Below are 16,238 nucleotides of genomic sequence, written 5' to 3' on the forward strand. Positions count from 1 at the left end.
AAATAGGACATATTCTCACCTGTTTTCTCTTGTAAATGCTTTCTTTGGTTTACAGTGTTAGTTTCTGTTCATGGTTACTAGTATAAGCTTCATTAATTTTTTTTCTCCTTACATTGTCACTTCGCAAACTCTATTCCCTTGAAATAGAAGTGTTGGCCCTTGAACAACATGAGGATTAGGGGGCATACTTTTTTTTTTTTGGTATGTCTTGATATTTTCTATTTAAAAACTGTCATTTGAAACTAGTAATTTAGTAGCTCTGAAAATCAGATTTCCCCATTATGCAGGGTTTGCTGCTTTTTTGTCTTTATTACTTTACTTTTTTAATTGTTGTAGTGAGTCTGTGCCAAAGATCAGCTTGAGGTATAAAATTAAGGTCTCTCAGGTGTCTGTGAGCCTGTACCTTCCCCTGAGCATGCATCATGACTTTTTAGTTACCCTAATTTTTGCAGTTTTATCCTAGTCTGTAATCTCTGGCTCCCAAAAAGAGGAAGAGTAGGGGTGCCTGGGTAGCTCATTCGGTTAAGCGTCAGACTCTTGGTTTAGGCTCGGGTCATGATCTCAAGATTGTGAGATCAAGCCCCATGTAGGATTCAGCACTGGGCTCAGCACTAGGCATGGAACCTGCCTGAGATTCTTCCTCCCTCTGACCTCTTTAGCACCCAACCCCCTGCCCCTGCATGCCCAAAAGCACTCTGTCTCAAAAAAAAAAGGAAGACTGAAGGGAGGGAAAAGGGGCACTGGCCTTTTAAATCCTATGGAGGTTATGTCTCAGGAGGAAGAGGGACTTAGAACAATAAGAGGAAATGGAATAACAATGGCAACCTGTCTATGTTTCTCTGAGATGAGAAGCCACCATCAGCACAAATCCCTGACATTTGGGCAACAGGATCCCTTTTATCCATTCTGTCACCACAAGCAGTGTGCAAGATTCTCTAGTAACTGGTTCATAGCTGCCTCCCATTGGGCTCAGTTGGGGACGGATAGCTGCTACTGAACAAAGAGCTGAAATTAACCAAAATTAATGGCACTTTGCTTTCCAAGCCTTCCTCTGGATATTACAAACCTTAAATAGACTCTAGAGTTCCAAAATAGTTATATCACATTCTGTCCTGTACAGTTGCTTTCTAGAGGAGATGGATTCCTGGTGCTTCCTACTTTCCATAATCCGTCTTCCCGTAATCCCCCTAGAACATTTCTTTTTAATTATTTGTTTGTTTTGTTAGATTTTGCGAGGACAGGGATTCTCTGATTTCATTTTGCTTAAGGATCCTTAGCCACATGACCCCTTATCGGCTTTCCGGAGTTCATATGATAAACACATAGTACTTTCTAATGTTAAAGTTTATTTTAAAAATACAGGTGTTTATTAACATAAATTGTACAGGTACACATTTGGAAAAAAACTGGATTGTCAGTCTTGAACATCTGGGATACTAACAATTTTCTTTCAGAATGCATTCTGGTATGTTTATTCCTTTAAAGAAAAGCCCAGTGATGATCTTGATGGCTCTTTAATGTTTACAGAGGTTTTTTTTTTTTTTTTTCCATGTCACTTCAGACTAACAACACTGCATTGGGTGTCACTAGAGGTAACAGCGAGGTAACAGCTGCTGCTTATATGTAAGTTGTATGATCTTGGCAGGTTTTAAAAAATCTTTCTGCCCAATTTCTCCTCTTATAAAAAGCAGCCTCTATGTTCTTTAAGGCCCCTTTCTTTACTAAATCTGTGATTTTAGCTCTTGTTTTGTACTTTTACTGCCTTTTCTACTTTTATATTCATTTATCTTATTCCCAATCAGACTTAGCTTTTGAGGATAGAGACGAACTTTAATACTCATCTTTTCCCAGGGCCTTGTAATAAGTACTGATTAGCTAAATATTTGTTTATTGAGTTGATTGAGAATCCTTGTTATCAGCTTTGTGCTCCTTGGTTTTCTCATTAACTATCATACAGGGAGGCATTTATACATTTATATGAATAAATATTTAATCCTTTTTTAGATTGCATTTGTCTTCTATTTTATTTGTTATGTCATTCCCAGTAACAGTTTTTGTTTAATGGGGTGAAAATATTCCTTTAAGCAGTGTCTGAAACTGAAGCCATAAACTCATATGTATACACAGACACACACATATGTGTCACCCATACACATAGACATACAGAAATTCACACATATACACAGGGAATTGGAAAATATTCCAAATATATGTTGTATAGCTATCTTATTAATTTATTGGGCCAAATTAGTCATAAAATGCTATCACCATATAACATCACCAAAAATTTATATTAAATTGTTACACAGCTGACAAATTGCCTAAAATTTGTGGCATGAAAGGACTTATAAGTGACTTAAAACAACAGTATTATTTTGGTAAAGCAGTATGTTTTTTACTTTAAAATATTTATTAAATTCATTAAATCAGTTCAGTAATTTATTGAGCAGCTTATTCTCAGCCATAGCTGGTGGTTATCCACAGCAAATATCAGGGCACCTGGGTGGCTCAGTCGGTTAAGCGTCTCCCTTCAGCTCAGGTCGTGATCCCAGGGTACTGGGATTGAGCCCCACGTTGGGCTCCCTGTTGAGCAGGGAACCTGCTTCTCCCTCTCCCTCTACCCCCCAGTCATGCTTGCACACTCTCTCTCTAGTGCTCTCTCTCTGAAATAAATAAATTAAAAAAAAAACAAAGCTAGTGTTATAATCTGTGCCTTTATAAGATTTGATAATTTGAGGTTTTTTAAGGTTCTTTAAGACAGTGATATTCAAAGTCAGGTTTTATCTTATAATGCAGATGTATGCTGTTGCTGATCAGCAAGCTGAGAGTTATTTTGTCAATTGTCTAGACTTAAAAAAATATCTGACTTTTTTGTTCAGATTAGTGGTATATCTACAATGGAATATTACTCGGCCATAAAAAGGAATGAGATCTTGTTATTTGCAATAACATATATAGACCTATAGGGCATTATACTAAGTGAAATCCAAGAAAGACAGATACCAAATGATTTCCCTTATATGTAGAATCTAAAAAACAAAACAAATAAACCACCACCACAACAAAAACAAACAGACTGAGAAATATGGAAAACAAACTGATGGTTACCAAAAGGGAAGGGTGTGGGAGGATGGACAAAATGGGTGAAGGGGAGTAGGAGGTATAGGCTTCTAGTTATGGAATGTATATGTCACGGAGGTGAAAGGTACAGCATAGAGAATATTATATAGTCAGTGGTTTTGTAGTAGTTTTGTATGGTGACAGATGTTAACTACACTTGTGGTGAGCAAAGCATAATGTATAGACTTACTGAATCACTATATTTTACACTTGGAACTAATGTAACATAAGGTACAAACTATAGTTCAATTAAAAAAAAAATCTGATTTGAGGGGCTGTCCCAGGAGTCTATTCACGTTGATTGTCCCTGGATGTAACTTCCAATGAAAATAAAATATTTTGATAGTGTAGCCAGGAAGACTTTCAGTTTAGTGCCTTAGATCTGGACATTAAGAACATCTAGAAGAAAGACCATTAATGAAAAACATTATATCCACTGTATATATATGTAAGTTTAAATATTCATTGAATGATGTGCTTTACTTGGCTGTTGTGTGAATGACTATATTGGCTTGGGTAGTTTCATATTTATGCATGGGTAAAATGGCATTGTTTATTTTTAGTTATTTGGTTAAGAGTTAATGTCTCCAAATGTGAAGTTTGTTTGTTTTTAAGATTTATTTATTTATTTTAGAGCGTGCATGTGAACAGGGTGGGGAGGGAAGGGCAGAAGAAGAGGGGGAACGAGCTAAAGAAGCCGACTCCCCGGTGAGCACAGAGCCCAACTGAGCACAGAGCCCAACGTGGGGCTAGATCTCAGGACCCTGAGGTCATGACCTGAGTGGAGATCAAGAGTCAGATGCTCAACCGGCTGAGCCACCCAGGAACCCCAAATGTGAATTTTTTTTTTTTTTAAGTAAGTAGTCATTGCCATATTTGTATTCTGAACCATTTGGTTTGGTAATATATAGAGAAAAGGTTATATAATTCGGAGTCAACTTTCTCTCTCACATAAACATACACAGTAAATAAAGGCAGGTAATTTACTAGGTTAAATATGTATTCACCAAGACCAATGCATTGAAACATTAAGTAAATAAGAAGAAAAGGTATGGTTTTTGTTTTATTTTTTTCCTACTTTACTGCTCTTAACTGGATATCTATGATTGTCTACCTGGATTTTGGGTGCAGTCATCTCATTCTGGGCAGTGTTTAAAGCCCTTGGCCTTTGGCAAAGTATCTTCCTTCTGTGGATATTAGCAATCAATTTCTCTATAATATTTTCTCTACAGTTATAATAATCTCATATGTGACACTTAACTGCTCAAGAGACCAGTGTCCAGGGAAGTGGGCAAACTAACACAGACCTAAATTGCTCAGGTTTTATAAAAAGAGCCATTTTGTCATTTACCAGGAACTCTGTAGGCATGTTGTATGAGACTAATCCAATTTTTTTTCCAACTCTGCATATTAGAATAATAATTTGTAGCGGAGGGGGTTTCTACCCCTAAAGATTCAGGTCTGTTGCCCTGGGATTTATTTATTTATTTTTTAATGAGCATCAATCCATTTTGCTCATGTCTTCCTAAATACTACTTGTTCTTTGCAACTGACCACCCGCTTGGCATCACAGTAACTGACACAGCCTGTCCAAAAGTGCCATACCATTAGTGCTTTTTTCATCTTATAATTGGAACTGTGAGACTGTAATCTTCAGTTATCACCATTATTTAGCTGGCTTTATCAGAGCAAATGTTTGTCCTCATCTATTGAATCAAACATATCTTTTTTGTTCTTTTTGTATTAGGCATCTTTCACATTGTTTGATACCAGTCTGAGATAACTGTTTTCTAAAGTTGATAACTATTTTCTAAAGTATTTTTTAAGTACTGATTTTTGCTTTTGCTTAAATTTTTTTAGTCCAGGGATTTTAATTTTTCCTAAGAAATACTGATGAATCAAAAACTATTTGTAAACACATTGTCTTTTATGCTGTTAAAACATATATGTCAAAACAATTTAATAATCTTGCAGGAAAGAAGGTTTTTTGGGTTTGTTTTGTTTTTGATCAGGGGATGACATATAAATATACAACATCCAGGCAAGTGTTTCTATATTTCACTCTTTTGTTTAAAGAATTTTTTTTAATTTTTTTTTGAAGATTTTATTAGAGTGAGAGACACAAGCAGGGGGAGCAACAGAGGGAGAGGGAGAAGCAGGCTCCCCACCGAGCAGGGAGCCCCATGTGGGGCTCCATCCCCAGACCCAGGATCATGACCTGAGCCGAAGGCAGATGCTTAACCAACTGAGTCAACCAGGTGCCCCTGTTTAAAGTTTATGTGAATATCCTCTGAAGGCTGTCTGAATCATCAGATAATAGGACAAAACCTTTATTACTTTTCAATAACTGGAGGAAAGAAAAACTTTTCTGGCTTTTTTATTGCACTTGTGGCTTATACTCTGTGAACTGTTTTTCTATCTATTAGGGAGCCTTCTAGCTTATTTTATTTACCATGATGAAAGTCCCTTGGCTTCCTGTTGTCTTTCCTATTCCAAATTCTCCTGTTTTGATGATCCTGAGATACTGTTGACCTCAGTATGATCCCTAGATACTGTTCACTTTTAGGCTTAATTTGGTTTGAAGAGATGCCATCTATACCCATGGATTTCTTTATCTTCTGTGGTATCTTACCAGTTTTATCAGGTTTGTTGTGGAATGAAAAGAAATCCTCAATTTTCCCAGTAACTCCTGAAGTACAGTTCTGGGACTGGCAGTAGGAGCATCATCTGGGAACTTCTCAGAAATGCAAATTCTCAAGTGCTACCCTAAGCCTACTAAATCAGAAACTCTGGGTATGCTGCCCAGCAGACATCATCTCTTCCAGGTGTTGAATGGCTTCTTACCATTAGTGATTTGAGGTCTTTGAGATCCATGTGACTGTAGATTGATCCACCCATCATTTCTTTTTACTACCAGTATTCAAAACTGTATTTTTTTTATATTGAGGAAAACTGAGTGAATGTATACCATTGAAGTATTCTCTCATAATTCTGAAGTACTTTAGTTGAACTTGCACTTGATATTTATTGCATTGTCAAAGAAGTACTGTCAAAGAAATAGTTTAGAACAAGATTCTGTGCTTTTGCTTCCCTCCCTTCCTCATCCTCCTCTTGGTTCTCTCCAATGTAATGTGATAATTTAGAAAGGGTACTGTATCACTGTACATGGGATTTGACAGCATTGCATATCAGGTAGACCATTTAATTTAACCCCCACAATACCCTATGAATTAGATAATAGTTTTTTCTCAAATTTTGCAGAGAAGAAAACTGGGGCTTAGGAAAGTTAATTTGTGAAGGTGACACCCCAGAACAAGAACCCAAATCTAGGCCTTGCTAGTAACAAAGCTCTTAAGGACATAATATTACCATTAATCTCATTTCTCTAGTTGTGCTTTTCCTTACTCTTTAAGAATTTGCATTTATCTTAAATTTGATAAATATTTTTTTTTCTGGACTTCTCACAGTTCTGATTTGAATAATGTATTTTTTTAAATTTCATCACTTGTGACTTTCTAAGAAACACTAAAAATTTCTAGAAAAAATTCGGTGTCTTCATCTTCACTTCCTTTGCTTTTACTTTTTTCTGGTTTAATTTAGAAAATGAAAACCTTTTCATATATTCAGTAGAAGATTTTTTAGACATGCTAAAATGCATCTAGTAACTTCAAGTTTGAAATAAGTAGGAAGATTATTCCAATCATGGCAAAATTTGTTAGAAGAAGTGAAAGTGTAGATATTAACTAGTAATTTTAATATTCATTTGAAATATTCCTCTTAAACCCCAAGTCTTAATTGAGGGCAGCAAATAAAAGTTGAAATATACCACCTTAATTCCGGAAAAGAGAATATATTACTAACCGTTTTTTTAATGTGTTACTAGCAAGCTGTCAATCGATTATAAAAAGATACAAATGCTTGATGCTCTTTGTCTAGCAGTAATTGACTTTTGTGAGTTCAGATGTTGATTTATAGACCTTTTTCACAGTTAGGAATATTTTAAGCCACAGTGAGGATATCTTTTCATGTTGATAAAAGGATTTCCCCGCCACATACAGTTCTTATTTAAGAGAAAAAATAATAAGAATAAAGTAAAAATGGTTAATGTAAAGATTCTCAAAGTGTCTTGCCTAGACATTAGGCTGCTAGAAGGTGCCCTAGGGCAGCTGAGAAGACTGCTAAGAAAAAATATTCGTAAGGGATAAGACAATTGAGTACTCTGTCCTTGAGTTTCCAATTTGGGATCTAGGAGCCAGAAGCTCTTTGGACAGGCCCTGGCTACATGGCTTATACATAAGGGGGAGACAGGTTTGCTTGCTATCAGTCTGTCAACGCCTTGCCCAGATGCTATCCTGTTAGCATTTCCAGAGAAGAGTAAAACAGCATTCAAAGGGTTGGCGTCTAATTCTCGGTATGTAAAGTTAATAAATATGAGTTAATGAGTTATTAAATGAGTTAAATACAAAGCGCTTATAACAGTTCCTGGTATATAAGCAAACACTGCTTAAGTTCTTATTACCAGACCAGTAAAAGATTGCTATTGGAAAACACTGCTAAGAAAATTAGATCTTTTAGCCAAAGGTATTTATCTGTGACTGTGTTGCCGTGAAGAAGAATTTTACAAAAGTTCTCTTTTTTTAATTAGTGTATATATTTTCCATTCACATTATCACTGCCAGTTTTATTTTGGATATTGTGCTAAAATGCTCGGAATTTTAAAACATGCTGTTTTGGGATACTGACAATTAAGTGGACAATCTTTTTAAATATAATTTGATTATGGATGAAGAGAAATAAAGGCAATTATTGATGTTCACAGAAGAGGCATTTTACCTACCCTCTAATGATTGTGTATGTATGATGAGTAGAGGAGGAAAGCGAAGGCTTTCTGGAAGGTGATGATCCCGTGGGGTGGATGGGGAGGGAAACATTCTGTATAAAGGAATCATATAGATTAAAAAAGAAAAAAAGTTAAGAAAGGAAATGTGAATAGTAGATTCAAGGGAAAGGTAGGAGTTAGTTGTCTGTAAGAACCATATACCATGTGGTATGAGAATTCAAATAAGCCTGTACTTAGACAAAGAACTGTTGAGATTTTTTTCAGTTTATTGAAAAATAATTGACATACATTAATGTATAAGTTGAAGGTATACCGCATGATGGTTTGATTTACATATAATTATGAAATGAAACACAAGAGATTCAGCTGAGAGTTTTTAAAGTTTGAGAAATTGGGATATTTTCATGTTTTAAAACTTGTGTTTATTTTGATTCTGTAATAGTAAATTCTTAAAGAATCTCTTCAAGCCAGTAATGTTTTGTATTCATGCTTTTTTTGTTTTTAAGGATTTCAGTTTGTTAAAATGAGCAGTCGTAAATCAAAGAGTAACAACTTAATACATGCAGAGTACCTGTCACAGGTTAGTATATATTTTCATTGACCTCAAAGTCTGTTATCATGCAAAGCTGATCAGAGAAATAGTAATCTTCTTAATTTGAATTCTCCCCTTAACACTTATGAAGAATCACCCTTTCCATTCTCAAGGAGAGACTGTCTTACACTACTTTCATCCTTTGTAAGTCTTTAGATAGTTGGAATCCTAACTTTACTCCTGTCTTCCCAAATGTATCCTAATTGAGTTTACTTAAGAATTCTGTACTTCTTTTGTTAAATTTATTCCTATTTTATTTCTTGTGATGCTGTTATAAATGGAATTGTTTTCTTAATTTTTTTTTATTAATTGCATGTGTATCTAAATGCAATTGATTTTTATGTGTAATCTTGTATCCTGTGTAATCTTGTATCCTGCAGCCTTGCCAGACTTATTAGTTCTAATAGTTTTTAGTTTATTCTTTAGTTTTTTAGTAAGATAATGTCATCTACAAATACAGTTTAACTTCCTTTTCAATCTGGTTGACTTTATTTATTTTTTTATTGTCTGATTTCCCTGGCTAGAATTTTCAGTACAGTATTGAGTAACAACAACATAAACAGACATTCTTGTTTTGTTTTTGATTTTGGGGAAATACATTCAGTCTTTCACCATTGATGTGATATTAGCTATAGGTTTTTATAGATGCCCTTTATCAGGTTGAGGATGTTGTCCTTTTTTCCTAGTATATTGAGTGTTTTTATCATGAACAATTAATATTATCTTAAGTACATACTGTATTCCAAGTGCTGAGCATATATCTATGTGCCTGTCTCTTAAGAAATATAGTAGGGAATAGGTATAATAACTCCGTTCTGGCATTTCTGTTTATCTGACTTGACCAGAACTATAGTTTTTTCTAATCAAAACTAAATGTATGTTATTGGCATCCCTTCATGTAAGACAACTTTTTTTTTTTGGAAGGAAGATGTTTAACTCTTAGGAAAAATTTTTAGCTGAAGTATAATTTACATATCCTAGTAAAGTGCACAAATCTTCCACTTACAGCTTAATTTCTATACATGTGTACACCTGTTTAACCTTCATCTCAGATCACTTTGAGATTTTTGAACCTTTCACTGTTCACTACAGCTTCACTTCACTTTATCCTTTAGATTTTATACATAGTTATTGCCTCTCTATTAGACTTTAATGAAATTTGAAAAAGTTGAGGACTGAGGTTTATCTTTTGATTTCTAATGATCTTATCTAGGTAGAGGAATATACAGTGTGATTAGTATTATGATTATATATGCTCATTTAAGTGTTTTATAGGTATCAGCTATTACCTATACAATACTTACATTACAGACAAGACTGCCTTATTTAATCTTGAGAACAGGCCTGCCAGAAAACTATTATTGTCTCCATTTTATAGACTAAAAAAGTTAAGATTTAGAAAAGTGTAACTTTAAAATCCACATAACTGGCTCTTTTGGCATCACTCCTCTTATTCTTTCCCCTTCTTATATAATGATAATTAGGATTATTTTATCTCCACTGAGTAATTTGCTTTGCTTAGCCTCTGGTACATATAAACAGAACTCAGATTTTATCTTTTGGTACATGAAGAATCAGTCCCATGCTGTCAGTCTGAGAGAAGCAAATAATCTTGGAAGCTTCTTGTTTCTGATGATGGGACCAAATCTGAAATAGCCTCCTAAGATTTTTGTCTTTGAAAGATTTCTGTATTAGCAGCAGATACAGAAAAGGAATCCTTTAATGGTCTGTCTTTTTAAAGAATGTGCTAGATTATCTGACAATTTTTCACAACTCAGTCTAAGCCCTTTATTCTAAGGCAAACTGAAAATTTAAGTCCTTACAAGAAATTTTTTTCTTCATTCATTCTAGTGATTCCTCATTTTATAGGTATAGATGAATCTAATTTCTTCTCTGTAATTGAGCATTTCTTTATATGCTGAGTTACTACTTTTTTCAATGTGTCATTTCTTTCCAGTTTATTTGCAGTTTCTTTAGGTATGGATCATGCTCTTTTAGTAGTAGCATGCTCTGCTTCTAATAGGTCCTGTAGGTCCAGTAACTATATGGACTTTTAAACTCTTTTGTTTTCTCAGAATCCTGACTTTTATAACAGGTGCAAATGGATAGGGCTTGGGCTAAGCCAGTTTAGATTTGTTTGGTCTCTAAAGATTGAGGTATGGTTCATAAGCATTATTAGGTGAGATTACATTATTAGATTCTCTCCTGTCTTTTTTCCTTGGCTGGTATGTTATGTACAAAGTGAAGTATTCATTTATTCACACGCAATAAAACAGCCCTCAAATTGCTGATGTGGCTAAAGTAGGTAATTCTTTCTCTTGTTGAACCTCACAAGTAAATTCTCATCCTTCCTCTGGGACTTGAGATAGGTGAAAAGAACCGTTAATTTTACAACTCATGGAAATGGTACCGGAACTCTTGAAGACAAGTTATTTGGGGAGGGTTGAATAGATTCATTAATACCTAATTCTGACTGCTGTAAATGTATATTCTCATTCATTTTTTGTTTTGTGTGTAACATTTTCATTTATATTTATTCACTTTGTTTTTATAAGGTACAAAGAATTTTACGGGAAAGATTTTGTCATCAGAGCCCACATAGTAACTTATTTGGAGTACAAGTACAATACAAGTAAGTTTAGCTATCCTTTTGTCTGCTATAAACCTACTTAAAGAGGCCCTTAGGTTTTGCAAAAATTATCTTACACAGATTTTATATTGAATAAGACTGACAGACATTTTTGTAGAGATAAAAAAATTCTTCTTTTATAGAAACACTGAATATTATAAAGCAAGAGCAGATATAAATATTTCCATAATGAGAAAGCTCCTTACCTTTCAGTCTTGTGTTGCTTCTGTCATCTGGTATTATGGAGAGAATTCTGAGCTTTTTGCACCGAAATACTTGACAGCCAGTTATGGAGTGAAAGCTCCCAAGATTTGCCACTGTCGTCCTTTGTCCCATACCATCATAAAGCCAAGATATTTCAAACTTACTTGGTTTCCTCTTGAGGTTTCCAGAGAATCCATATTGATCTACCCTCTCTTCTGTGTTTTTCTGTGTAGGACTATATGGAGCATAAGTCAAGTGCCCAGAGAGAGAGAAAAAGAGAATGCTTATTTTCTGTGCATATTCAAATTCACCTTTTAAATAGTATTACCTAGCAAATTATTCCAGCTTCCTTTTTAAATTTTGGCTTATTTATGTCATTTCAGACACTTAATTGAGCTGCTGAAAAGAACTGCTATCCATGGAGAAAGTAACTCTGTTCTCATTATTGGACCCCGAGGATCAGGAAAGACCATGGTAAAACTATTGATTTCTGGTATTTTCTTGTTTGTGTAGGCATGTGATGATTCTTATAGACAGTACTGAAAATATTTTTTATTAGTTTTTATTTGTTTATTTCCTTTTTTTTTCTTTAAATTATAGACATGCAAAGCCTTAAAAATTAGGGTGATATATTTGAGTTGAGCATATTGTTTTTACCTTATTTTCTCCACAGTAACAAATTTTCAGTTGATACTTTTTCTATCATGGCCTTTTGTCTGTGAAGAATTTGTGATTGCCAATAGAAAAAACAAATTAGCATTTATTGAGCATGTTCCTTGTGCCTTTTATCTGTGTTCTGTACCTTATCTTATACTTTTTATCTGTGTTATCATTTACACCAACCCTGCAAGGTAGGCATTGTTTCTGTTTATAAATTAGGTAACTGTCATAACATGCATTCTTTTTTTCCCTATTGTTTATTGTTTAACCCTACCTCAGGTAATTTTTTTCATATGTACAGTCACGACTTCTGGAATTCTTTTCTACTTTCCATCTTTATCTTATTTGCTTGGTTACCTCAAGAAGATTCTCTTGCTTTTTCCCCTCATTTTCTCTTTTCACATTCTTTATTCAATATATGAGACAAATTATGACTGTTACATTGACTATATTACTATTAATTTTCAATACTTGGGCTGTATGTAAGCTCTTTTCTGCTATACTCCATGCAGTGAATTTAGATTTCTCAGTAACATGCTTTTTTTTATTATGTATAGAAGTAAAATTATGTATTAAGTAAAGTTATATGAATTTTAGAGCAATAAATGTTGACTGTATATTAGGGAAGGTGAGGAAATAAGGTCTTTACAATTTTACTGTAATCACCCATTTTCAGTGGGGATATAAATCTAGGTAATTTCTTTTTTAATCTTGGAAAAATTTTTCACATTATATTATATTTACAATAATTTTTTAGTCTTGACTATAATTTGATTCAGTCCTTATGCTCAGTCATTTTATACAACCATTATTTCTTTATTCTTGAGTTTTTCAGTATGATTTTCCTTTGTGTTTGACTTCAGGACTGTTTGGGTGGTTTTGACAGGAAAACCATGTGACTGGTATGCTTTTGAGCTATTAGAATATTTAAAATTTTTAACAATAATATTATTAGCAATAGAAACACTGTGCGAAGGATGTGCACAGAAAGATCACAGAAAATTAAATACAGATCTGTCTGAAACTTATAAACTTGTTTAATTTTACTTATAATTAAGTAAATTAACTAAAAATATTAGCAATTTTGTCTACCAGGTTGACAAACCTGTAAAATTGATAACACTAAAGTTGTGAACTTATAGAGAAATAGACAAGTGTTCCTGCTGGTAGTATAAATTGACATAACTAGAATAAGAGACAGTATCTGATCACATTACAAAGTCATAATGCCCTTTGACTCAGCAACAGTATTTCTGGGAATTTACACTTGTGAAATGATGTACATACAGTTACTCATTGCAACACCATTTGTTAATAGTGAAAAATGAAAACATAAATGTCCATCAACAGAGTACTGGCTAATAAATGCTAGTCTGTCCATCCATATAATAGATTATTATGCATCAATGAAAAACATTTGTCTGTAGTCCAGCAAAAAGGAAATGGAAAAAAAAAATTTTATTGATTTGTACAGGTATGCTTCATTTTGCTTTGCTTTGTTGCACTTTGCAGATAATTGCATTTTTTTTTTTTTACAAATTAAAGGTTTTTGGCAACCCTTTATTGAGCAAGTATGCAGGCACCGTTTTTCCAACAGCATTTGCTTGTATTGTCTCTTTGTCACATTTTGGTAATTCTCACAATATTTCAAACATTTTCATTATTATATTTGCTTTGGTAATCTGTGATCAGTGATCTTTGATGTTACTATTATAATTGTTTTGGGGTGCCAGGAGCCATGCCTGTATAAGATGGCAAACTTAATGGATAAATGTGTTGGTTCTGACTGCTCCACTCACTGTCCACTCTCCCATCTCTCTCCCTCTTCTTGGGCCTGCCTATTCCCTGAGTCACAACAATACTGACATTAGACCACTTAATAACACTATAGTGACCCCTACGTGTTCAAGTTAAAGGGAGAGTCACACATCTCTTACTTTAAATCAAAAGCTAGAAATGATTGAGTTTAGTGAGGAAGGCATGTCAAAAGCTAAGATAGGCTGAAAGCTAGGCCTCTTACACCAAATAGCCAAGCTGTGAATGTAAAGGAAAAGTTTTTGAAGGAAATTAAAAGTGCTACTCCAGTGAACCCACCAAAGATAAGAAAGTGAAACAACCTTATTGCTGATATGAAGAAAGTTTTAGTGGCTTATACATTCCCTTACACCAAAGCCTAATCCAGAGGAAGGCCCTAACTCTGTTCAATTCTGTGAAGACTGAGAGAGATGAGGAAGCTACAGAAGAAAAGTTTGAGCTAGCAGTAGTTGGTTCATGAGGTTTAAGGAGAGTAGCCACCTCCAAAACAAAATTGCAAGGTGAAGCAGCAAGTGCTAATGTAGGAAAAGGGAACGTGATGAATCAAGGACACACACTCTTTTTAGAGTTCCTACTCAGAGGTGATAAAGAGCACATCTCCTCACAGTCAACTGGCCAAAGTGTCATATGGTTGCACCTCATTTCAAGAGAGTATAAAGAAGTACATTCCGCCTAGGTGACTAGAATGGAAGTTAACAGAAGTATTTGGTGAATATCACTGATGACCACGACAGCTTGTTTTGAGTTTGTGTGTGTGTGTGATTTTTCCCTGATTAGATACTTACAGAATTTCTTTATCTTAGCAGTATGAAAATTTCAGACCAATATCTAAGCTTCGGTTATAAAAACTGATACTCTGTAAACTCCCTTAATATAAATTTAGGTCTTTTTTCAGTACAGGATAATTTTTTTTTTCAGTCTTCATTGTTTTATTATATTTGGAAAATACATCATACAGATGTTTGAAAAACACTTTTAGATAGTACTTTAATTCTTCAAGAAGCTCATAGTGATACTATAAGAAAATGAGATCTAGGGAGTCAGTACATTAGACCTATTATTCCATCCTAAACTATGCTTCTTGAAACAAAGTGGCATTACAACAGAGAAGTTGAATCTCAGTGATGTTTACATCAAAGTGTCAAGTCTAAAAATATAACTTGAGCAGCTACTGCCTGAATTTATTCTGAACTTCAACTTGGAAGTTTGTCCCTAAAAGCATGGAGAAGTTTCAGAAAAAGGAAATAGAGTTAGTAAACATTTATAAAGATGTTTAAATACAGGGCGCCTGGTTGGCTCAGTTGGTTAAGTGACTGCGTGCGGCTCAGGTCATGATCCTGGAGTCTGGGGATCGAGTCCCACATCGGGCTCCCTGCTCAGCAGGGAGTCTGCTTCTCCCTCTGACCCTCTTCCCTCTCGTACTCTCTATCTCTCATTCTCTCTCTCAAATAAATAAATAAAATCTTTAAAAAAAAAAAGATGTTTAAATACAAATTAAAACTATACTCCATTTCATTAGTAAATTGGCTAAAATAGATTTATTTTTTACCAGGAAAATTAAGCATAAAAGAGAGTTCCCTTATTATAACCACCTCCCCATGCACATACATACAACTTCCCCTATTATTAACATCTTCCCTTAGTATGGTACGTTTGTTGAATTTGATGAACCAATATTAATATGTTATTATTAACTTAAGTCCCTTAGTTTTCTTTAAGGGTCACTCTTTGTAATGTACAATTCTGTGGATTTTAATAAATCCATACTGTCACGTATCCACCATTACAGTGTCATACAAAATAATTCCACCACCCTAAAAAATCCCCTGTGCATTACCTGCTCATCCTCCCATCCCCAACCCTTGGCAATCCCTAATCTTTTTATTGCCCTCCATAGTTTTGCCTTCTACAGAATGTCACCTAGTTGGAATCATAAAATATATAGCCTTTTCAGATTTGCTTATTCCACTTACCAATATGAGTTTAAGATTCCTCCATGTCATTTCATGGCTTGACAGTCCATTTCTTTTATTTGCTTAATAATATTACATTGTTTGAATGTGCCACTATTTATCCATTCACCTATTAAAGGAAATCTTGGTTGGCTCCAATTTTTGGCAGTTCTGAATAAAGCTATTATAAACACTTGTGTATGTAGACAGAGTCTTCAACTTAATTGGGTAAATACTTAGGAACACCAGTTGCTGGATCATATGGTAAGACCATGGTTAGCTTCCTAGAAAGCTACTAAGCTGTCTTCCAAAGTAACTGTACCATTTTGCTTTTTTTCTCCAGCAGTGAATAAGAGTTTCTGTTGTTATGCATCCTCATTAGCATTTGGTATTGTCAGTGTTTTTAATTTTAGCTATTCTAGTAGA

General features: G+C 34.4%; 1 protein-coding gene across 3 annotated transcripts in view; it reads left to right on the forward strand.

Annotated features, from left to right (window-relative positions):
• The window catches only part of ORC4 (origin recognition complex subunit 4), a 96,684-nt gene that overhangs the window by 27,434 nt on the left and 53,012 nt on the right, over nt 1-16,238 (forward strand). For 2 of the 3 annotated variants that reach the window (XM_028123800.2, XM_028123795.1), the window contains exons 2-4: nt 8,467-8,540; nt 11,108-11,184; nt 11,769-11,859. In XM_028123800.2, the coding sequence (XP_027979601.1) occupies nt 8,484-8,540; nt 11,108-11,184; nt 11,769-11,859 (225 nt within the window). In that variant the 5' untranslated portion in view covers nt 8,467-8,483. Of the gene's footprint in view, nt 1-1,561; nt 1,624-8,466; nt 8,541-11,107; nt 11,185-11,768; nt 11,860-16,238 lie in introns of all 3 variants that reach the window. The other variant, XM_028123796.2, reaches the window with a different exon arrangement.

The sequence above is a fragment of the Eumetopias jubatus genome, unplaced genomic scaffold, assembly GCF_037043125.1.
Source record: "Eumetopias jubatus isolate StellerSeaLion01/CBP00866 unplaced genomic scaffold, mEumJub1_p1.0 scaffold_3, whole genome shotgun sequence".
Lineage (NCBI taxonomy): Eukaryota > Metazoa > Chordata > Mammalia > Carnivora > Otariidae > Eumetopias > Eumetopias jubatus.